This window comes from Gopherus flavomarginatus, chromosome 9 (genome assembly GCF_025201925.1).
Source record: "Gopherus flavomarginatus isolate rGopFla2 chromosome 9, rGopFla2.mat.asm, whole genome shotgun sequence".
Lineage (NCBI taxonomy): Eukaryota > Metazoa > Chordata > Testudines > Testudinidae > Gopherus > Gopherus flavomarginatus.
In genome coordinates, this window is record NC_066625.1 from 53,499,887 (window position 1) to 53,523,137 (window position 23,251).

Sequence of the window (23,251 nt, forward strand, 5' to 3'; positions counted from 1 at the left end):
ACTGGCAGTGTATGTCTTTCAACCAGTCATGGTATATCCCCCCCAGTGTCTGCCATAGGTGAAAATTGGATTTGCTGTGGAACAGTTGCATGATTCTCCTGCCTTCACCTTTTCTGAAATATCAGAGGGTGATGCTACGTAGAATTTGTTTTCTGAATATACCTTATATGAAACTTTTTGAGAAATATTTAATCAGAAACACTGGATCTTGAGGACATTTTGCCAAAATATATCTTCAGAACATTGATTCTAGGCTGATTGCCGAGGTGAGTGAGAGTACTTATTTCAGGGAGCATCTCCCACCAGGCATTACTTGTTAGCACGATTTGAAAGTTCTATATCTTTTCTTTCACCTCTCCCTTCAAGGCATTTCAGGCATTGTCACATAAGTGGAAAACTCAGAGGAGGGAATAATAAGGTCAGAAGTTGCATCTCTGTGGTGCCTTTAAGGTGTGAATTGGAGGAGCTAGTGTGCTCTGAGGGCAGAGTAGCAAGCTAGTGTGCTCTGAGGGCAGAGTAGCAAGCTGAGCTGAACCTCTATAGTCTACACTATAGAGGTTCAGCTCAGCTTGCTACACTTCAGCCTGGTCAGTGGAGGAGGCCAGAACTCTAACACTGATTTGCCTCTACCTCTGTGGCGGCATGTTGTCCCACCATCATGTGAGGCCCAGTACAATATATGGTGGTCTTACCCTCTGTGTGGCCTAGCATTGGTTATACCAAAATTTTTCTTGATTTCCCCAGCTGTACGAACTGGATAGTGACCCTGAACGGAAGGCATTCCTGGATGACCTCTTCGTCTTTATGCAAAAGAGAGGTGAGTGAGCCATTTGCTTTATTTGGATAATATAAAATGGGACAGTGCCCTAGGAGCTGGCTCAAAAGAATGAAGCTGCCACTTGAGCTTGCTGATCAGGTGGGAGAACAGTAGTATGACCTGAGATACTTGTTTTGAGAGTAAAGGGGCTGTGTAAAGAACTGTCCTGTCCTTGAATCCTGGATTATAAGGACATGACCAGTTTCCCTACTCTCACTTGCACTTGCCTAAAAAAAGCAGACTCTAGGATCCATTTTAGAACAATTGATTTCTGCTTCTTATCCTGCAACAAACCAATTTTTGAAACTTTCACACAAATCTACACCCTGTCTCAGAATAAGCTGCTGTGTTGACACTGATCACCCACAAGAAGCCCCTGGTGTCTTATTTTCATGCTATACATCATGGAAGATGTGTGTGAACACCCACTCTGTTAGACAGGATCTGCATATAAAGTAGGTGCTCATGCTAATACCTAAAATCTGCAATATGGGGGCTTGGAAAAGAGATACAAAGCACTCTTTTTTTTTTTTTTTTCTCGTTACCACACTGCATGCCTTAGACCTGGATTTCTATTTCATATCATTCTGTTCAGCTGAGTCCAGGAACACAGTTTAGAGGAAACTGTCATGCTCTTTTTGCTGTCAACCACTTTATCTTGCGGTTTTTCTCATGACAGAAGTCGGGGGGGGGGGTGGAGTTGCTCAGCTAGAATATTTTGTAGGTATCTTTCTAAGTATATTCTACCAGTTGAAGAAGAATGATTAATAAATGCCTACAGATACAAGAACATAAAAATGGCCATCCTGGGTCAGACATTGGGTCCATCTATCCCAGTATCCTGTCTTCAGATAGTGGCTGGTGCCAGATGCTTCAGTGGAAATTACAGAACATGGCATTACTGAGTGATCTGTCCTCTGTCATGAAGTCTCAGCTTCTGCAGGTCAGAGATTTAGAGACACCCAGGGCATGGGGTTGTGACCCTGACCATCTTGGCTAATAGCTTTTGATGGACCTATCTTCCATAAACTTACCAAATTATTTTTTGAAACCAGTTATGCTTTTGGTCTCCACAACATCCTCTGGCAATGAATTTCACAGGTTAACTCCTGTGCTGTGTGAAGAAATGCTTCCTTCTGTTTGTCTTAAACCTGCTGCCCGTCAACTTAACACACAAACCAGGGGTCACAGTGATGTGAAGTGGTAAATAACAGTTCCCTATTCAACTCTCCACCATTTTTGATTTTTTAGACCTCTATCATATCTCCCCTTAGTAGTCTCTTCAAGCGGAACAGTCTGTCTTTTTAATCTCTCCTCATATGGAAGCTCTTCCATACCCCTAATCATTTCAGTTGCCCTTCTTTGTACCTTTTTACAATTCAAATATCTTTTTTTGAGATGGGGCAACCAGAATTGCACATGGTATTCAAGGTCTGGGTGTACCATAGTTTTATAGAGAGGCATTATAATATTTTCTCTTTATCACTTCCTAGTAGTTCTTAACATTCTGTTCACTTTTTTGAATGCTGCTGCACATTGAGCAGATGTTTTCAGAGAATTATCCATGATGACTCCAAGTTTCTTTTTCAGTGGTAACAGCTAATTTAGACCCAATTATTTTGTATGTATACTTGGGATTATGTTTCCCAATGTGCATTTCTTTGCACTTCTCAACATTGAATTTCATCTGCCATTTTGTTGTCCAGTCATATGTGGCAAACCATCATCTGAGGTTGAAATGAATTTTCCTTTCAAATGCTTTTTTTCCCCCCAGGGGTTGGTAAAAAATTGGCAGTCTGACCCTCTTTTAATATCTCTTTTGCAGCACAAAGAAAGTTGAAGTAACATTCCTTTGCTAGAGAACTGTAATGTGCCATACTTGGTCAATTTGTCTGTTATGTTTTAGGCAGATCTGTCATTGGAACAGGAAGATAATGGCCTCTTTTAGACATGCCGAAAGAACTGTGGGCTGGCAGTGAAGAAGTTCTGTAAATGAAAAGTGCTATGCCACATTCTGGTCTTTTCATTGTCTCAATCTGCTGGGTTCTAGGAACTGGCATAGTGAGCATTTAACATGTAAGAGGGAAATACCTTGCCCTCCGCTTACTCCTGTCGTAGTTTAATGTTCTATAACTGACAGAGCAGTAGAACCAGGAAACCATCTCACTTACCTTAGGGCTCTTACAGCAATGGTCACTACCCAGGTTATTTCTCAGGAAATCTGGTAAAGAATTGTGGGAAACATCTGTCTTCTGAAGCTGAAGAGCAGCCAGTTGCCCTTTAACTGCCTTGCACTGGAGTTTGGGCCTCACCTCCACTTGGTTTGACATTTCACCATGGTATTTCTGGGACACGTTCCTTTCTTGAAATTCTCAAAGGCTTGCAGAAACATGATGAGGATGGGGGAAAGGGTGGCCCCCATTGCAATCACATTTCTGGCTAATTGCGGGCATATCTGCTGCATATTTTGTACCTCATCTGTCTTCCACAGTTTGGCTGTAACATGCCACACCCTTTCTGATGTTGCTAGGGCTTCCACATCCAACAGTGTGGGAATTTACTCTTGTGGCATTTTAAAAGCTTGAGCCCTGTTTCACTGATTCTGGGTCCTCCGTGGGCAAAGGTTTAAGAAGTCCTAATTAGTTTGTATTTACGACTGTTATCTGCATGTTTCAGTCTAAATGAAGAAACAAGAATATAATCCTAGAAGAGTGTGATTGGCAGCAATGAAAACCTCTTGTTACCTTGAGAGAAATCTGCTCACTACCTCAATGCCTTCTTCCAATTACCGTTCAATTATTAACTAGCAACATGCTCCCATTGCAGAGGCTGAGCCGGTCACCAGCTGGCTGTTGTAGGAGTATAGCTTTGAATCAGCTGTACATTGCCAGTGTTTTGTTTTCTTGCAGCTCTTGTTTTCCAGAAGGATAGTTAAGAGGACATGTTAAGAGCACTACCCACAGTGAGAGTTTAAATTCTAGAGTGCTGTTTCCAATCTTTCTGATAACTCCTACGACTGACATCCATTTACTGCTGCTACGCAGAACAAGCTAGATTGCAAGTCGTATGGCTGGACTGGTATTTGCCTGGGAGCCATTGCTCCTGTGGCAACCCCCTAAAAAGTTAGTCAAGAGACTATGTGGAGTTCAGTTTCTGAGATCGGTGTACTGCTCAGTGAGTTTTCACCCTAGTATTTTCCTGTGATGCCTTCAGTACTGCTAGCAGCAGGAGCAGCATATCAGGCAAACATGCACATATTTGTACACACACTGATGGACTCTGGCATGCTCCCAACATTTAGTCACTCTCACAGCAGAGTGGACACACAGATTATTATGAATACTTGTCTCTTTCCCCTCTGCACTCCCACCACACACATCAGTCTTCTTTCTCATTAAATAAACACCTTGTTCAGAAAGAGCCCACCAGAAAGAAACTGATAAACGGAGGCGTTAATGCATCTGGGAGCTGAGAATAAAGTGTTGTGTTTCTGTGTCCGTCCGTGTGTGTGTGTCCCCGTCCGTCTGTGTCCAGTTAATTTATACCGCGAATCTAAGTGGGAGTGAATGCAGCTCTATTTGTCAGTATAATTGGTATAATGATGGGGATTTTCCTGCCCTGTTACAGAGACACTGGATGGTGCTGGCCCTTGTTCGGGGTGTGTGTGGGGGTGGGGATAACAGCAGACTGCTAACACATTGATACTGGAGGCCTGATGTGAAAAACAAATAGCAGATTTCACAGGAGCTACTGAAGAGCTCTGAGCATGAAAAGACTTGGCCCTTGGTGCCGCGGCTTGGAATGTACCTAGAATGTGAAGCCATGAAATGGGTTTAATGCAGATCAAATGTGCAGGTCTCATCAGCCTCAGAGCACAGCAGGTTGTCACAGAATGCTCCAGCTGCAAGTGATAAAATGGCCCTTCAGTGGCAGTAATGATGGAAGAGGGAAATGGCGGGAAAGCTGTAACTCTTCCTTTGTTGGGAGATTTTTTTGGTATGTATTTAGGTGAATTGTACTCTCCATAGCTGTGACGAGGCGGGGCGAGGGGGGGAAGGGGTTCAGACCATCAGGGTGACTGTTATGCAGAACAAACTCTGAACTAGCTCAACAATGTGACCAGTCTACTGACTTCAGGCTTGCCCGCATGAGATGTTAGTGCATGGCAAGCCTGGGTATAAATCTACAATGCACTAGTTTACTGCACAGTAACATCCTTTATGGACACTGCTACAGCACACTAAAAGTTCCATAGTGCTCTTCAATACATTTGTGTTTCAGAGTGTCCATGTGGGACATTACTGTGCAGCAAGTGGGCCTTCTAAAGTCAAACACTGACCTTCCATGCACAAACCTCCCGTGCAGACAAGCCCTTATCTTTACCTTGCTTTAGGTTGCTGCACTGCTCTCGCACTCTCCCCTTCTAGACTGCGTCTTCCACCTCCCTTCACTGTGGGAGGGAGAAAGGTTGGGAAGGGCATGACTTGCAGCTCTGCTGCAAAAGGAGAGAATTTTAAGGATATGAATGTTCACATACAACTAGGCATGGCACTGAGCAAGGCTCCTCACGTAGTTTTGCTAGTGCGTCTCAGTCCTGACCTATCTCAGTCCTTAGCAGAGAATGATAGTCCTAGCAACCTGTGTAGCAGTATTGTGGCATGGATAAACATCCACAAAGCAGTAGGTTTTAGACCTAACCCCTCTGAAACACACTTGCAACTTAAAATGAATCGGAAAAACAGTTCTCCAGAGAACTGCAAACACCTAAAACACTGCACCACCTACATTTCCTCCTCCTTTGCTTAAGAGGGGAGGAGATAGAGGCATAGAAAATGCTGGCAAAAGAAATATATGTATGTAGTGTAGTTATAGCTGAGTCAGTCCCAGAATATGCAAGAGACAACGTGGGTGGCATATCTTTTATTGGACCAACTTCTCTTGGTGAGAGAAGCAAACCTTTGAGCCACACAGAGCTCTTCTTTGGGTCCTGAAGAAGTTCTGTGTGGCTCAGAAGCTTGTCTGTCCCACCAGTAGAAGTTGGTCCAAAAAAAGAAATAGTTATTTCTGTTCGTGTGTGCTCTGCACTTCCTGCATGTGCTCTTATATGAAATCTTTAGCGTCTTCAGGGTCTACTTTCATTGCATGATTGATCTCATAGAATGTTGTTTCACTGACCAGAGAAATATACTCTAATAGCAGTCTGAAGTATATTTTGCCTTTTGCAGAACCCTGCTAGTGCACACCTTCCACTGGGTGTGTCCATATTTAGTGTAGATAAGTTCTATGGAACCTACCCCAGGTGGTCATAGACTTTGCATTAGGTACACAGTGATGGTCTTCCTCATGACGCTCCTCTCCCTCCCCCCACCTCCCCGTTTTCAACATATTGCCATCAAAACTTCTTGGAGGTGTTCTCGTATAATGGAAATATCTTACTGGGATTATCACTAGTGTTTTGCAAGAAGTTACTCTGGAGAAATGACTGTGTGTGGAAGAGAACTAACTGAATATTGTGGTGTAACTCTCTGAGACAGCCTAAGAGATTGCATGTATTAGCACATCGGGAAAGGCTCCTTTTGATGGAAGGCGGTTTTGTTCATTTAAAGTACTGCCTTTGTTATGATCTCATAAACCCTCTCTGATTGTACAACTCTGCTAATTCTGACCAAGGTTACTGTGTGACCTTGGTTTTCCCAGGTGGTTTGGCCATTCTGTTTTTGATGTGCATATACATAGGAGGGACTTTGTAAGCCTGAGCATGTGGTTTTAATTGTTTCCTTCTGTCATGTGCTTTATCTGCACATTTTAGATATGGAAATACTCATGGCAAATACGTGGTATTGACAAAAGCATTTACTGATGGATTCTTTTATCTATAGGCAACACTGGTGCTTATCATACACGTGTAAAGGATATACGCCCTACCTCGGCCCTTTCTCAACTTCACAAGTTTCTTTTGCTCTTGCAGGGATATCTTGGTTTCTGAATAAAATAATGTAATTCTCTAAATTGAGTGTAAATTCTCCACTCCTGTTTGTCAATGTTAAGCAGACAGGGTAAGTGATTTTTAGGGCAGATATGTCTCCTAGCACCAAAGCAGAAGTTCCACAATGGAGAAATCTCCCTCAGCATGCTACCCCAGAAAGAAGAGTTCCCAGTCATTGCTCTCAGGAGAGATGAGTCGTGAGCAAATAAAGAATAAAACACTTGGATGTTCTGATTTAAAGTAACAAACCTCTGTCCTGTGCTGCCGGTCCTAGACCCTAAATTATATAAAGCTCACTTCGGGATTTATTTCATTCACTAAATCAGCTACTTGTTTTGGCCAATTGATCTGATTTAAGGAGCTGAGAACTGTGGTAACTGAGTTCCTGTGTAAAATGATGGATAGGTGTGAAGCAGGGCACATCATTTATTCACTAATCTCCCCATTATTGATTACTTGTTTGTGTGTTAGGAGGAGTTGTATATGCTTTTATTTATATTGCATTCTTTTATAGGGGCCTTGAGCACTTAAGGAGGGAAGGGTCACGCAGTATATGATATTAATGGAATCATAGGGCTAGAAGGGACCGCAGGGATCATCTAGTTTAACCCCTAAATCGCACAAGGAGTTTGTAGCAAAGCAGGAAATTGAACCTGGATCTCTCTTGTTCCAAGCTGACATCCTAGCCACTGCACCATCATTCCTCTCATTAAGGTTGCAGAGTTAGTCACTCAAGTTAGGAAATTCCAGAATGAAAATCACCCGTTCAACCTTAATAGACATAGCGGTAGTGATGCTTTCTCACCTTTGAAGGGGCACATAAATACTACTACCAGTCCCGCGGTTTCAGTGGTAATTTGGCGGTGGGCGCCCCAAAGGCGCGGGACTGATGGATCTCCCATAGAACCACCGTTGAATCCGTGTGACTGCTGTGCTTGGGGCAGCAAAAAACATAGAGCCGCCCCTGCTTCTGGGACCCCTACCCCATCCACCCCCCCCCCCCTCCTGCTTCCTGTCCCCTGCCCTCTGTGCAACCCCCCCTGCCCTCTGTGCAACCCCCCCTGCCTCCTTACTGGGCTGTCTGGAGCTCCAGCGGCTGGCGGCGCTACAGCCGGGTTGCCCGGCTGGAGCCGGGTTGCCTGGCTGGAGCCAGGCCACCCTGCCACCACCAAGCAGCACAGAGACCGAGTCAAGCCAGGCTCTGCCCCAGGAGCTCACAGCCCTGTCGCCCAGAGCATTGCCTCAGCAGCAAAGTGAGCAAGCTGAGACTGCGGGGGGGAGGGGCCGGGGGCTAGCCTCCTGGGCCTGGCGCTTGGGGGCTGGGCATGATGGTCTGGCCAGCGGCCCATAGTTTGCCCGCCTCTGTCTTAAAATAACCAATTGGAGGACTTCCTATTAAGCTTTTCCCTGGAATGCAGAATTGAGGATGTAAAGTTCACCTCCCACCTGGCCATGAGGAATTAGATTTTGGCTTGTGAAAAGTTAATCTATTGTCCCATAGCCTGGATATTAGTGATCCAAATCCTCTCCTCCCAAAGATCTTCTTTATATTGGTACTTCCTAGTCATTGTGGATGCTCTGGGCTCTCTGGCTTCCTAGCTAACTTGGCAGCCTGTTTCTAATCAAGTGATTAATGACTCTTCCTGTGCTCAAGCAACTGAGAACCTAGCCATTTGGATACTGTGGTGATGAGGGCCTTACAGGTACATAGGCAAAAACAAAAAGGCAGAACTGTTTGGCATGGATTCCAGACCCTGTGCCACAACCCATAAGCAGCTGGCCTTAAGTTGCCCAGCTAAGCCTAGTTGTGGCTGTATGTCTGCTCCGCTTCCTTCTTTCCTTTGCATTTCTTCCAAATGTATTCAGATGTCCACTTTGACTGGGGAAGAGGAGTTCATCTCCCACCTTTGCTTGTTAGTCCAAAGGTCATAGGGTTGGAAACCCCACCAGTTGCAAAGCTGTTCAACATCTGGCAGAGAAATGGAGAATAGCAAATATATTGGACCCAGCTGTGTCAGTAGTAGTTGAACAGTGGGACTTTATTTGATCTTAATGTGAGGAGCAGCAAATTTCCATGGGACCTCGACTGGGATGGGAGTGCACTTGGCACTGGGATGTAGAAGCCCCCTTCCCTGGAAAGTTAAAATGGTTGGAGGCTTGATCAATATAATAGGATTGTGGTCATTGGGAAAGTGTGTGCACAAGCCAGTTAGGCTCAGCAGCTGAAATCTGATAAGGGGCCGTTGACTGTCAGTCTCACTTATTGAGGAGGGAAGCAGAGACCAATGGCATTTCTAGGGGTCCAGATAAGAACTGGGCCTCCTGTCAAATAGAACATGATTAATTACCCTCAGTCCCAGCTCCTGCTTTGATAGGAGTTTCTGATGATCCGCAGGCTTGCAGATCAGGTGGTGACATTCCCATTGGGAGGTGAGAATGCCCGCTGTGGAAATGCAGCAAATCTGGGAAGAGATTAGATCAGTGGTGGCGCTGGCAGAGAGGGGTCCTTTATTCTCATTTCCCCATAGCTGCTTTTCTCATTTTAACATTGAGTGAGACCTAGGGCAGCTTACACAACAGAGGTGACAACGGAACCTTTCATGTGGAGGAAGTGGGAACAGTTTGACTGCTGCATGCAGGGTCTCTGGTTCAACACAACTAGCCCTGCTTAAAACCCTGGATTTTGTGCTTGGCGATGATTCTAAGCAGAGCAGGAGCCTGGAATGGAGGCTTCTGATGTTAGTTGCATATTGCTGACTAATTTAATCAGTGGACTCCATTTAGAGAGAAGAGGAATAACAGAGGGATAGTACACATGTAGAAAATACAACCACGTTCCCCCTCCCTCCCCAACTAATTTAGTTTTCATTTCATTTCAAGATTCAGTTCCTGCTTTCCTCATTTTTTAATATCTCAACAGGCTTGCTCCGGCCTGTTTCACAGGCCTCACACCGTCTTCCTTCTCCATTCCCTCTGATCATCTGGTGCTTCTGTCCTACCCCTTCATGCACTGTTGGTGTAAGTGTCTGCTCCCCTGCAGATTCAGAAGTCTAGAAACGCATCTCTTCCTTTATCTTCTATCTGTATGCAAGTTGTTGAAAACTGTCTTCTCTTTACCTATTCATTTCTCTTTCTAACTGTGAAGCATTTTGTTACAGTTTGTACGAAAGACATTCTGCAAGATAATATTGCATTGTGGCATCCTTGTCTAGTCTCTCCCCCTCTAGAAAGGGAGACTTTAAAGAGGCATGAGGGACAGATTTAAAGAGTACATCACTAGGAAGGGTGTGAAGAAATTGCCTGGGGAATTGCTGTGACAAAGGGTATTGACCTCTCTTAAATCAAACCAGGTTAGGACTCCCAAACCTGGCTAAGCAACGATCTCTCAGAGAAGTGTTGGCACAGGGTAAAGAGGAGAAGAAGGATGGGTCACTGCTCTGGTCGAGTCCCAGATTAAAATACCATAAAGACCAGCCATCTTGAGGCATGTATAATAGGGGCGAGGCCCGGGGGAGAGGGAAAGGAGCGAATATTTTGCTCCAAAATGTAGATCTTGAAACACGTGGATAAATTACATTATCCCCAATATACAGATGAGAAGATTAAGGCACAAATCAGTAAAGTGATTGGCCAAAGTCCTACAGGAAGAAGGCAGGAGAGCAAAGAACTCAGGTCTCCTGACTCCCTAATCAGTGGTCTTTCCATTGGACCTTGTAGACTCCTGGCCACCAGTTGTAAGCATACCTGTTAAAAGAATACTTCCAAGGTTCTCTTTTTCCTCACCCCCCCTCCAAAATTAGGAAAGAGCAGTAACTCAGCCCCATATGCTTCTTAAACAAGGGATTAAACAAAGACTCTGAATGGCTAGCCAACTACAAAAGCAGTTTCTCTTCCCCCTTGGTGTTCACACCTCAACTGCTAGAAGAGAGCCTCATCCTCTCTGATTGAACTAACTTCGTTATCTCCAGACTGATTCTGGCCTGCATAATTATACCTGCCTCTGGAAATTTCCATTACATGCATCTGACGAAGTGAACATTTACCCACGAAAGCTTATGCTTCAATATATCTGTTAGTCTATAAGGTGCCACAGGACTCTTTGTTCCTTAAACAAGGGAGACATTCAAAACCCTCAGAATAAAACCTTAGCTTCTGTGTATTTATTTAGTTACATTCTCTTGAAGGTAAGAGAAGGCTTTCAGAGAAGGGAATGGTATGGTTGGGAAGAAGGGGCTGCGAGGGTGACTCAGACATAACTACAGTCATGATTTTCTCAAGAAACCCTGATTGTAGTTACAACTTTCCTCCCCTTTGCAAAATCTACCTGCCTTGGGGCTGTTTGGGGGCTTCTCCTTTTTTCATCTCCTCAAGTTCAGGTGTCTTGCGGAGGATTTTGAAACTGAGGACAACTTTGCCCCTCCCTATTTGTCCATCCATCTCCAGAGATGCCAGGCTCGGCCCCCAGCTTGCTTACTTCTCCCACCCACATTGTCATGCTTTCTACGAGCTTGCTCCGGGAGCGCCCTTGCTGGATTGATCCAGAAGAGCAATTCCTGTAAATCATTTTTCAAGGCCTACCTCTGCAGTGATCCCTACAAGTAATGGGTAGGTTGTGCGGTAGTCAGGGAAAACCAATCTAACCTTGTCTTTAAAATATAATATATACAAAATAATATTATGCCATTGAAAAATCTTGACTTCCATTTTCCTGCCCTTGATCCTTTGTCATATTAGAGGACAGAGGCAATCTGCCTGGTTGTCTGTTCAACCTTTAGCACAGCAGAGCCCCCATTTTCACTGGGGCCTGTGGCCACGACTGCAGTATGTAGACATTTGTGTTCCTCAGAATCCCATCATGTCAGTTGGGGAGCAACCCTTTTCCATAGGATGCAAATGCCTCACCCTGTTGTTTATTATAGTGCCTAGGCCCCAGTCTGATTCTGATTACTCGGTATCAGAGGTGAGGTGGCCTGGGGTTGTGTAGTGAGTTCACTTCAAGAGAGGAAAAGGTAGTCATTCCTGCAACAACTGCGTGGAGAGGAGCCCCGCCCTCCCTTCTCTGATTTAAAGGAGGCCCCACAGCCAATGTAGCGGCTGCAGAAGGCGTTTCCGTGAGCTAGTAGAATAGAGGGAGACAGGCTGGAAAGTACAGTAAAATGAGTTTGCCATCAAACAGCAACAAGTCTTATGCTGTGCCCCAGGTCAGTGACCTTTCCCTCTGGAATTCTCCCCTCTGACCTCCGGATCATTAATCCTGATGCTGCCAGATGACAGTAATCCATCATGGGCCCTGACAAGGCTTGCAGCCGACTGTGAAAGGATCCGCTCTGCTTCAGCCTCCTCCTATCCCGTGATGCTGCTCGTTTTTCGGCCTTTCCTGTTCAGAGCTGGAGGTTTCCAATAAAGACTTTATCACCTTTCCCTTCCTCTGAAAGGACTGGGGGAGGGGGACTCAAAGAGCAGCCTTTCCTCACTTACTGTCTGCATTTTGCAATCACCTCCTGTGAAATGTGCTGAGCTCTGGCTGACTAAACCAATAGAGAGCACCCAGAGTTTACGGGAACCCAAAACACAACCCCTGTTCATTCCCTAGCTCATGCAAGTTAAGAGAATGTTACTCAACATTCTCCTTTTATGGAAAGTCCTGTAGCATTTCATAGAAAATGACCACTTCCCTCTATGCTGTGGTTTTAGCTTTCCTACAGAACGTAACAGAAAGTGTCTCTCTCTTGTAAAACTCTGCAGGATGGTTAAAGAAAATCCATTAAAAATCTCATTCTGTGTGTTTTTGGAGTCTTTTTTTATAGATTCTTATGAAGTTCTGTAGGATTTTCCTATAAGGGTCCTAAGTATCAGAGGGGTAGCCGTGTTAGTCTGTGTCCACACACAAAAAAAGAGGAGTCTGGTGGCACCTTAAAGACTAACATTTATTTGAGCATAAGCTTTCATGGATAAAAACCTCACTTTTTCAGATGCATGGAGTGAAAATTACAGATACAGGCATGTCTTTAAGGAGCCATGGGACTCCTAGATTTTTCTATAATGGTCCTGTTTTTAAAAGTTATCCAGAGGAAGGGAGTATTTCCTGGTGGTTACAGCTGGGTACGGGAAGTCAGATTTGAGTTCTGTTCCTCCATCAGCATTTTGGCTGTGCCTCAGTTTCCCCATCTGTAAAATGGGGATAATATTTTCAGAGTCCCTCTGTGAGGTAGGTGAGCTAATTCACTAATGTATGTGAAGTATTTTGAGATCATGGGTTGAGAGGAGCTAGATAGGGTGAAAAATTCTGGTTTTGGCTAAAGCTCAGTTTTAAAAAAAAATTATGTAATATCTCAGTATTTCCCCTTGCCAGCCCCTTGTTTTCCTGAAGAACCTTATTAATGGCCCTTTCTTTCATGTTCCAGCTGTCCCATCTGGCCAATGTCCAAGCATAGCTGGATGAAAGTCCCTTATGACCGAGCTAATACTATTCTCTAAATTGGATTGGGGAAGAGTGGGTGGTTTTGAGCAGCACAAGATGGCCTCGGGGGAGGAGGAGAGAAGAGGGAGAAGTACTCCAGTTCTGCCCTCCCGTGTCATTGCTGACTAAAGGACTGGGCTCTGATATGGACTGAGGTATCATCAATGCAACTTTAGTAATTATCTACTTTGTTGGAATGCTCTGGCATTCCATTGAAAGTGGCCACCTGGTCAGAAATATGTTTCCAGCAGTAAAGGAGTTAAAAACAAACTCTCTTCCTATTTGTGGGGTGGGATGAAAGAGGGGTAAACAAGATTTTTATTTACACACCCTGCCCTGCAGAGAAGTGGAAAGTTCCCAGTTCAGTGTCTGCAAGTCCTCCAAGGAAAATAAGCGAATAATTCATCGACATAAGCCACCAGCTCTATTAAACAAGGACTGTGGTGAGAAGGTGGAGCACGTGCTGTTGCCAGACTGCTCCTACAGAGTTTTCTGTACGGAAATGCTGTCTGTGTCTACATGGAACCTTTAACCATGCTAAGTGAACTTCTTTACAAATCTTAACACAGTTCAAGCTGACTTTGGCCTTGTCTACACTAGAAAATTGTACCACTTTACTCATCCTGTTATAGTTAAAGTGGTATAACCCCTTTATGTGGACACAGCTCTAGTAGTATAAAGGTGCTTGCCGTATGGGAAGGAGAATAAGTTATCTTGGTATAGGGCATATTTATGCTGGCATAATTGCATCTACCCTAGGAGTTGTACTGGTGGAACTATACTAGTAAAAAAATAAAAAATAAAAAAAAAAATCACATCCTAACCAATGCATTTATACTGTCACAACTTTCAAGTGTAGACCAGCACTTGGTTTAAACTCTGACTGACTAGTTAGGGTGAATGGGAACCAAACATATTTCCATTTTTTGGGAATGATTCTAGTCTTGGACCTGAAGGGAACTATAGGATGCAAAATGAAAGCGGCCGATGAGATACCACTGATAGATAACAGGTCTGGCATTACTGTTTTACAGGTGCCTCCCCTGTGGCAAGAGTAACTAATAGAAGACAAATAAATGGGAATATGATTGATGTATACAGAGTAGTGAATGGTCAGCCCAGGGTTCCAATTTACCTTTTCCCATAATACAAGAACAAGGAGACAAGTTGGTACAACTGAAAGGTAGCAAGTTTAAAACTAACAAAAGGATGTGTTATATAGCATATAATTAACTGGTGAAACTCAGTGCCAGCAGGTATTGAGGGGAAAAAGCATGACAGGATTCTAAAAAAGGTTCACATGCTTAGGGCACTGAGAATGTGAGCGGAGTTTAGATGGACTCTGTTATGCAAAGCAGAATAAAAACCATTTATAAGGGCTATAAAGTCTTTTCCTCTATGGTATATACCATATGGCACTGTTGGATGTTGGAAGAAATCTCCCTGTGGGCTAATTATTTCACAGTTGTCCATTACTGGGTTTCTTATGCCTTCCTGTAAAGATTTTGATACTGACCTCTGTCCTAGACAGGACAGTGCAATTAGCTGGACCATTGCTTTGATCCAGCATGGCATTTCCTATGTAATGAAATATTTGCCATGCCTACATTTTTCTTTCTTGTTGGCTAGATTTCATTACTTTCAACTCTGAAATCCCAGCTTCTTACTTTTCAGTTCTGGGAAGGGGGCACTGGCAGGTTAAAAATCAGATTTTCATACCTGTGTTAACCTGTGAGTTTACTGAAACTGAACAGATGTTTGTCCCACAGCACCCTGCAAAAGGAAGCCTTGAGTGGGGCAGTGAATTGTGGGACTGTGCTCTATGGGATATACACTCCGATATCTATGTGCCTCTCACGACTGGATACACTGTACTTGTGCAGGTGTGTGGCTTTACAGGAGACATGTGGAGCTAGGCTGCTGATCATCTGCAGTGTGGTCATGCTCGATCATATAAAGCTGAAGTAAGATTAATTCCTGATTTCCCAACTCAGTGTCAGACTGCAGGAAAGACATAGCCAGGTCTGAAATCTAATGTACATTTCACTCTGTATGCTGATTGTTTGCTCAGTTTGGACAATGAAAATGGATTAGTTAGTTTCACTTTCTGGCTCTCATGCACTAATTTCTTGCTACTGTATTTGGGTTGCAAATGCAGCAAGGGAAGGTCTGCAATGTCACCCAGAAAACCCATTTAAATGGAATTTTAAAAAAAAATCAGATTTCAGTTGATCTTCAATTTCTGTTCAGCTTAATTTTAGGAAGCCTAGATGTTGAGACTAAATCAACTGGGCAACAATGTCTCTTTAAACACAAAGTGTGGGGGGACTTAACATTTGCAAATGTGCTCATAATGCATAAAAGAGCCAAATTGTGTTTGGAGGTGAAGGAGACAAAGAGTGCTGGAGTAAGCGTCCAAACCCCTCTCACTCCCTAACCACCCCTCTCCCCCTCAGAAAGGAGAGGGGGCAGCAGTGACATAGTAACACAGAGTGTCAGAATTCAGTTTCCCCATGCTTGTACGGGGGCAGGGGGGCTAGAAGCAGTGTGGCAAGAGTATCCTGCCCCTTGGAGGGAGGGATCATCCACTGACCCTCTCTGGCTTATGCAGGAACAGTTCTGATGGATTCTGGAGGCAGCTGTAATCTGGCTTCCCTCTGCCAAGGAGAGTGTCAGCACCAAATAAGGAATAAGAGAGAAGAGCTTAAAATGGGAGAAGGAGGTTAGAATCACTCAAGGGAGGGGAAACAGGAGTAAGACCAAAATTGTTGTACTAAGAGCATGAGCAGAAGCAATTGCAAAAGAGGTGTGTGGACAGGGGGGAGAGTATATCTTAGCCAAAATATCGTCATTCCCTTCCATCTCTGCTCTCTCATATTAAGTACAGAAAATATAAAAGAAGAAAAGAATATTTTGACAACCATTCAGAGAATCCTGATGCATAAGCAGGTCTTGTTCTTTGCCAGGAGCAGTTTCATGGGTTCTTCAGTTCCCTCATGAGCATGAATGAAACAAATTGTGTCTAGTAGTGCACTGGGAAGCTCACATAGTGCTGCTCCTCTGCTGTCTTTCACATCTCCTGTCCTGAATTTAAAAGCCCCCTACTTCTTCCCCTCCCCTGAGTTTGCCTATTCCACAAGTTGCTGCCTAGCCACATATTTTTATTTGTCTGGTAATTGCTTTTGCCTGCAGGAAAGGATTTTCCATGAACAGGACTTGGTGTGTAGCTAAGACGCTCTCATTTTCTTGTCTACAGAGCACGTTCTGGTCAGGTTACAAACAAGATTGCCTTCATTTCTCATTAACAGGAAGATCAATAGCTCCAACCTACCTGACTGTTTTCTTGTCCTCATTTTCTGTCTCCATTTGCTGTCCTGTTGTGATATTGCAGGAACTCCCATCAATCGGATCCCCATCATGGCGAAGCAGATCCTGGATCTCTATATGCTCTACAAACTGGTGACTGAGAAGGGAGGGCTGGTGGAAATCATAAACAAGAAAATATGGCGGGAGATCACCAAAGGCCTTAACCTGCCCACCTCCATCACCAGTGCAGCGTTTACACTTCGGACCCAGTAAGTATAGAGCCCTCCTCCTGGGAGCACAAAACAGGAGGAAGTGGGGAGGGGGGAAGAGTCGAGAGGAGAAAGGAAGAGGGGGAATGAGGGGAAAGAAATAAGCAAACTGCTCCCTACTATGGCAAGAATGGACCTGATTGGCTGTTTGTTTCAACCTTCCTCCTCCTTGTTCCCCACAGTCTCTTCACCTCAGCTTCGCTCCACATGCATCCCTCTTACCTTCTTTCCTCCTGCTCTGCCCTGTCACCCTCTTTCTCTTCAGTGATCCCTCTCTCTTCACTTGTCTTTCTCTTTAGCTAAGCTAAAGTCAACCCCCACCCCTCCAAAACTAGTAATCGTGGAACTACCGTGCCATTTGTTGCAATCACATGGTTACCCCTTTCCCAACCCTGTGTCTGGTCTGTGTAGATGGTAAGCTATAGGGCACGGAGCATCTACTGCTTTGTGTTTGTGCAGTGCCTAGCACAATGAGGGCCCATTCATGGTTGGCCTAAGATATTACTGTAATAAATGTCATTAATAATAATAATCAAATAGTCTTCTGAGTTTTCAACATGTGTTTTAGCACCTAGATACTGTGGTAATTGCTTCCTGCCCCATAAACACTTAATATAAATTAGATACGTTAGCAATAAACCTAGGGAGAGAGGAATAGAACTGGCAAAATGAAAGCAGAGGTGCCTCCTAACATTTTTGTTCAGGTTCTGAGGCAGTGTGGTCCAGTGACTAGAGCAGAGCACTGGGAATCAGGACTCCGGGGATTCCTAACTCTGTCCCTAACTCATTATGTGACCTTGGAGTGACCCGTTCATCCCTCAGTTTCTCATTCTGTAAAATGGAGATACTCACATATTTGACTAATGTTCCTAAAGTGCTTTGAGAGCCTTGGAAAAGGTTCTGTAGAAGAGTAAAAAAAAAAAAGAAAATCCCCATCTGTAAATCGAAAATAATGATACTGACCTTCTTTGGAGAGTGCTTTGAGATCTACTCATGAAAACTGCTGTATAAGAGCTGTGTGGTGGTCTTACCACTGGAGCAGGAGATTATGAACCTCTTTTCATTCTAAATTGCCTCTCCATAGCTTGGGAGTTCTTGGAATGTGCCTTCTCACTACAGTTTTCAAGGCATGGCCTCTTCCCAAAGTGATTCTTTTTTTTTTTCTTTTTTTTTTTTTAAAAGCTTGGACAAAAAGCATTCGGCTCTTTTGAATACAAGGAGAGTTTGGGGGGGTTTATTATGTTTTTTTCAAACAGTCAAAACAGCTGGGGATAGAAAGTTGAAATGTGGCATGAAAACAGCTCTCAGTAAGGATAAGTATTTGTAAATGTTCTGTCAAATTTAGTTGTGCCCAGGTTTAAAAAGCGCATGTCTAATACAGTTAATATGGGATTTTTCACCATGTTCATAAAGCACACAGAGAAAGATGGTGCTGCTGGATCCTGTGCAGCTAATTTAGGAGCATAGTGAAAAATATACTGGAGGTGCATTTGTCCAGTGTTTTGCACAGCAGGTCCTGATTCATAGATTCCAGGGCCAGAAGGGATCACTGTAATCATCTGTCTGACCCCCTGTATAACACAGACCGGAGAACTGCCCCAAATAATTGCTAGAGCTGAGGTTTTAGGTCGTGATTTTAAAATTGTCAGTAATGGAGAATCCACCACAGCCTTTGGTAAGTTGTTCCAATGGTTAATGACTCTCGCTGCTAAAAAAAAGTACATCTTGTTTCCTGAATTTGTGCAGCTTCATCTCCCAGCCATTAGATTGTGTTCTGCTAGACTGAAGAGCCTGCTGGTAAATATTTGTTCCCAGTGTAGGTATTTAGAGACTGTAATCAAGTCATCCCTTAAATCTCTAACTAGGTCTGTGACTAGAGTCCCAGGATGATACCATAATAAACTAGTTTCCTGCAAGGGCTGCATGTCAGCTTTGGCCCCTATCCTTCTGAGCCTTGAAGGCGCAAAAGGACTACGGACGTCTAATGTGCACTAGATCAGGGCCCTAGGTGGGAGCCCTACTCTGATGCACCTTGGGAGCTTGGCAGTTCTTTGGGCTCAGAGAAAGTAGAATTTCTCCTGTGAACCTCCCTAAGGCATTCAGGAAAGCATCTCCCTCCTCAGTTGCTTGGGACAAGGGTGCACCAGTGATCTAGCCACATAAGTTCAGATAAGGGAATTCACATTGCTTATGTCAATTTTCTTACAATCAGAAGAGCTTTGCTCTCTCAGAGAGTGAGGTGCCTGCTCTGTTTTATTTTTCTTTTCTACATAATTTATTTAGAATAAACCTCCAGAACCCACCTAAGAAATTCCAAGAGAGGGGGGCAAACCCAGGAGAACATTATGGTTGTACCTGTCAAGCAATTTGAAAGTTAGAGTTGATCCCTTAACTCTTCCCCTTGTGCATAAGCATTCAAATTATGGTCTTTAATTGTATGACAATGCATAATTTCTTAAAGACAGTGTTATGTCACATGCTTTCTTTCTACTTCCTTAGAGTTACACATGTAGCATCGTGTAGTACGGTGCTGTCCTCTGCAAAGGCTGACTATGAGTCCATGGAAGTCATCTGTACGAAAACAGCTCCTGACACCCGAACTACACAGCTGGCTACACACTAAGCAAAAGACCACAAAGCAAAAATGAATATTGGTTAGCAGAGTTAGGTCTTCAAAGGGCCCAGTCGTGCAGGCACACCTGAGCAATGCTTAGTACCATGAGAATTCCCATAATCTACTTTTTTCAGATGCTGCTGAGTACACTTGCTTTGATCTCCCCTCTCCATGTGTTTCTCCCAGGTATATGAAGTACTTATATGCCTACGAATGTGAGAAGAAGTCCCTAAGCTCTCCTGCCGAGCTGCAGGCTGCGATCGACGGCAACAGGCGGGAAGGCCGACGGCCCAGCTACAGCTCCTCCTTGTTCAGTTATTCACCCACTGCCACGGGGCCTCCTTCCCTTCTGTCTCCTCCAAAGATTCGCTTCCCGATCATTGGCCTGGCCCCAGGCAGTGGAACCAGCAACTCTCGTCTCTCTCCAGTGGCAGCTCTCAGGAAAGGTCTGCTGTTTATCTCCGTGCGGGACAGAGAATGTCTGTGGGGGGAGTAGGCAGTGGGTGAAATTCAGTTTCAATGTCTGGCCAAACTTGGGTCAAAGAAAGTTTGGGGACAGTGAGAGGACTTGGATGGCTCAGGGGTATAGAGCTGTCAAGCTCCAGGTTAACCAGTTTATGTGTGCGCTGGGTCAGTAGTGACAAATTGTCATTGATACTGACTAATCACTCAGGACAGCAGAGCAGGATGAGAGAGGGAAGGATAGAGGAATGAGGACTGGGATCAACTAGGAGTTACTGGGGCTCTAGGCCCAGCTGCAGCTCTGACTTCCTGTCTGCATCCCTAGTTCTCCATCTGTAAAATGATGGGTAATTCCCAGCAGTGTGGTAGGGATTAATTAGCTAATCTTTGTTAGTTGTGTGAAGGTGAAAACTGTGATAGAAGTACTAAGTCCTGTTAGGAAGTGGGAGTGATGCTATAAGAGGCTGTGAAAATAAGCAGCCACCCCACCTTGGGGGCACATCTGCAATATCCTGGTAAATTTCAGAGGAAAAAAGAAAGGGGAGGGGGTGTCTCATCTGCTCACTTTAGTGCCAGTCTCTGAAGGCATTTCAGAGGCCCAGCTCCTCAAAGGATCCAGGATCCTGATGTTCATTGGTTTCAGTGGCTATTAGGAGCCTAAATACCTTTGAGGATCTAGACCAGGCACACTACACCAAAGTGGAGTTGAGATTGCTACAGCAAAAAGAGCAAAGAAGGCGATTCTGTTTGAGGAGCGGCAGTTCCATTTGGGAGTGGGGGTGGATTTCAGTGCCCTGGAAGTGCAACCTGATGTTGGTAGAAATGGCCTTGTACAGTGGGAACAGGCCACAGGCTGCCATGAAATGGACTAGTAGTGTTTGGTTCCTCAGAGCAGAATTGTCCCCCTTCCACACTGGGTTTTAAAAGCTGACTGCTTACACTGGGAAGCTCTGTGCAGAGCTTGACTGACTGACTGCTTTTCTAGGCGATGGCATCCCCCTGACTGTGTCCATGCCAAATCGCATTGCCATGCCAGTATCTTTGGCTAACCAGCAGGCAACTGTAGCAGCAAGAACAGCCACTCTGGAACAGCTGAGGGAGAGGCTGGAGGCTGGAGAGCCGCCGGAGAAGAAACTCTCGCGGATGACAGAGGAGGAGCAGCGGCTTGTCCAGCAGGCACTTCAGCGCAACCTGTTCAGCATGGCGCGGCAGATCCCCATGAAGATCAAAATCAATGGCAGGGGTGAGGAGGCTCCCATGCTAAATGAGGGGGTTTTGTATGCTGGAGTGAGCTCCCCAAAGAGGGGAAATCTTTCTTTAAACCCTGGGTATGTGGGCTTCACCCCGATGCAGGACTTTAGGCAGTGGCACCCTTGCACTTCTGCAACTTGTCCCACTCTTTTGGGTGCGCCCACCCAGCCCATCAGCTAGAGTGCCTTGCCCTGGTCTATTCTGATCCTAGTGCCAATGTGCTGCAGCAGGGCATGAATTCCCTAACTTGCCTTTGCTGCTCCTGGCTTGGAGACTAAGGTATATGGCATCACCTCCTAGCTTCCCTGTCACTAGAGGCAACAGCTTTTCATATACAGATTGTAGAAGGCATCTAGGATGTCATGGGTATACAGTGTGCAGGAAACCCAGGTCATAGGTGGGGAGTAAGCTGGATGGAGATCTGCATTTGTTTGCTTGAGGACACCTCAGATAAGGTTGGGGCTAGTGATGTTATTGCCAGTAACTGCTTCCAAGGAGAAAGGACCTGCTTCTCCTTCGTATAGATTACTGTGCCACTGCCCTGCTCCCAGCCTCTAGGGAAAAGCCCCTGGCTTTCTGGTGGGAGGTGACTGCCCCAAATCATAGCCTCCAGGCCCCTGAAGGCTGAGTTAGAGGTTTGAGTGTAAGCAGCACTCATGGCCAGGGGAAACTGCCACTGAAAATACTGGGTAAGTGGAGATTCCATCCTTAAAGGCCAATTGTCAGAATCAATGTAATTTTATTGTGACTTCCAAAGCTGATTAAACAGCACAGCACTTCCACCTATCTGCCCTGGGGGCTGCCGTTAGATGGGGAGTGTAGCCAACAGAGTCTCAGAAGATTTCAGTCTAACAGCTGTTTTCTCTTCTTCAAACGTTTTGATCCATTTAAATTAAAGAGCTCAAACCCCATCTAATTGCACCTTCAGAGGCAGACACTAGGCCTCAAAGGTTTGACACTGAGTGGGGGAAGGGAAAAAGTTGTTCTGGAGGCCATTGCACTTTACTCAACAGGAGCAGTGCTGCAATGTGAAGCTCTGGTTGAGAAAAATACACGTGGCATAGGGTCAGATCTTGGTCCTACTGAAGCTGATGGAAACGTTGTCACTAGCTTCAGTTGGACCAAGATTTTGCTTCCCTGAGACTGTGGTCCTACTTAAATTTCACACTTATACTTCCTTAAAAAAGAATAGTGTGTGAGAAGAAAGGCAAACTTTGTGGCATGTCTTAAATCCCCTCCACTTTGCTAATGTCCTTCCCTTATCTCTCCTCTTACTGCTTCTGGCATTAAGATGCAGTTGTAGCCTCTAAACCTAAAAACACACTGATGGAGGCAATGTGGCCTAGTAGATAGACCACTGGACAGGACTCAAGGGACACGGGTTCTTTTCCTGGCTCTGCCACTGGGTGACCTTGGACAAATTCACTTTCCCTTTCTTTGCCTCAGGTTTCCCCATCTGTAAAATGGAAATAATGATACTGACCTCCTTTGTAAAGTGATTTGAAATCTACTAATGAAAAACATTATAGAAGAGCTAGGGATTGTTACTATTATCTTAATAAACACTCTTGGGTTAAATGCTAGTTATGCCAATAGCATTCCTCGCTGGGACAGCAGCCATGATATCCCAGAAGGAATGCAACATCAGATGGGAATTGGAAAAATGTGTAAGATTTACATAGAAGATTTCAGTGTGAAATCTTGTACATTTCAGCTGCAGGAAAACCTCTTCTGTCCTTACTTGGTATTTGCACACTGCACCAAAGCCAGCACCTCATTGTGAGAGGTCGTTGCAATGTGATGCTGCTGCTTCCCAAACGCTGAGCCAGATTTTAGGGCCAGTGAATGTCCCACAAAGCAGGGTGACAGGGGAACAATCCCATGTCTTTTTCCACAGATATCACAGAATTGTAGTCTATCTAGTTCCCAGTGCAACAGCTTAAAAAGGGGTCCCCAGATATGTTCATCAAGGGAGGAGGAGGTTTCACATGTTCGTAAAGGTGACCTGTTTCTTATTCCTCTCATGAGTCTGGTATTTCAGAAGATTTTGCTCCCTCCGCTGGCTGGCAGCGGTACTGCAGCTTAG

At 44.7% G+C, this 23,251-nt stretch overlaps 1 protein-coding gene across 3 annotated transcripts in view; it reads left to right on the forward strand.

The window, feature by feature from the left end:
- ARID3B (AT-rich interaction domain 3B) overlaps window positions 1-23,251 on the forward strand; it is a 46,490-nt gene that overhangs the window by 15,437 nt on the left and 7,802 nt on the right. For all 3 annotated transcript variants that reach the window (XR_007776166.1, XR_007776167.1, XM_050966796.1), the window contains exons 4-7: window positions 745-817; window positions 16,655-16,838; window positions 19,639-19,898; window positions 20,900-21,157. Coding sequence is in view for 1 of the 3 variants with exons in the window: in XM_050966796.1 (XP_050822753.1) it covers window positions 745-817; window positions 16,655-16,838; window positions 19,639-19,898; window positions 20,900-21,157 (775 nt within the window). In the remaining 2 variants the exon portion in view is untranslated. The remainder of the gene's footprint in view (window positions 1-744; window positions 818-16,654; window positions 16,839-19,638; window positions 19,899-20,899; window positions 21,158-23,251) is intronic.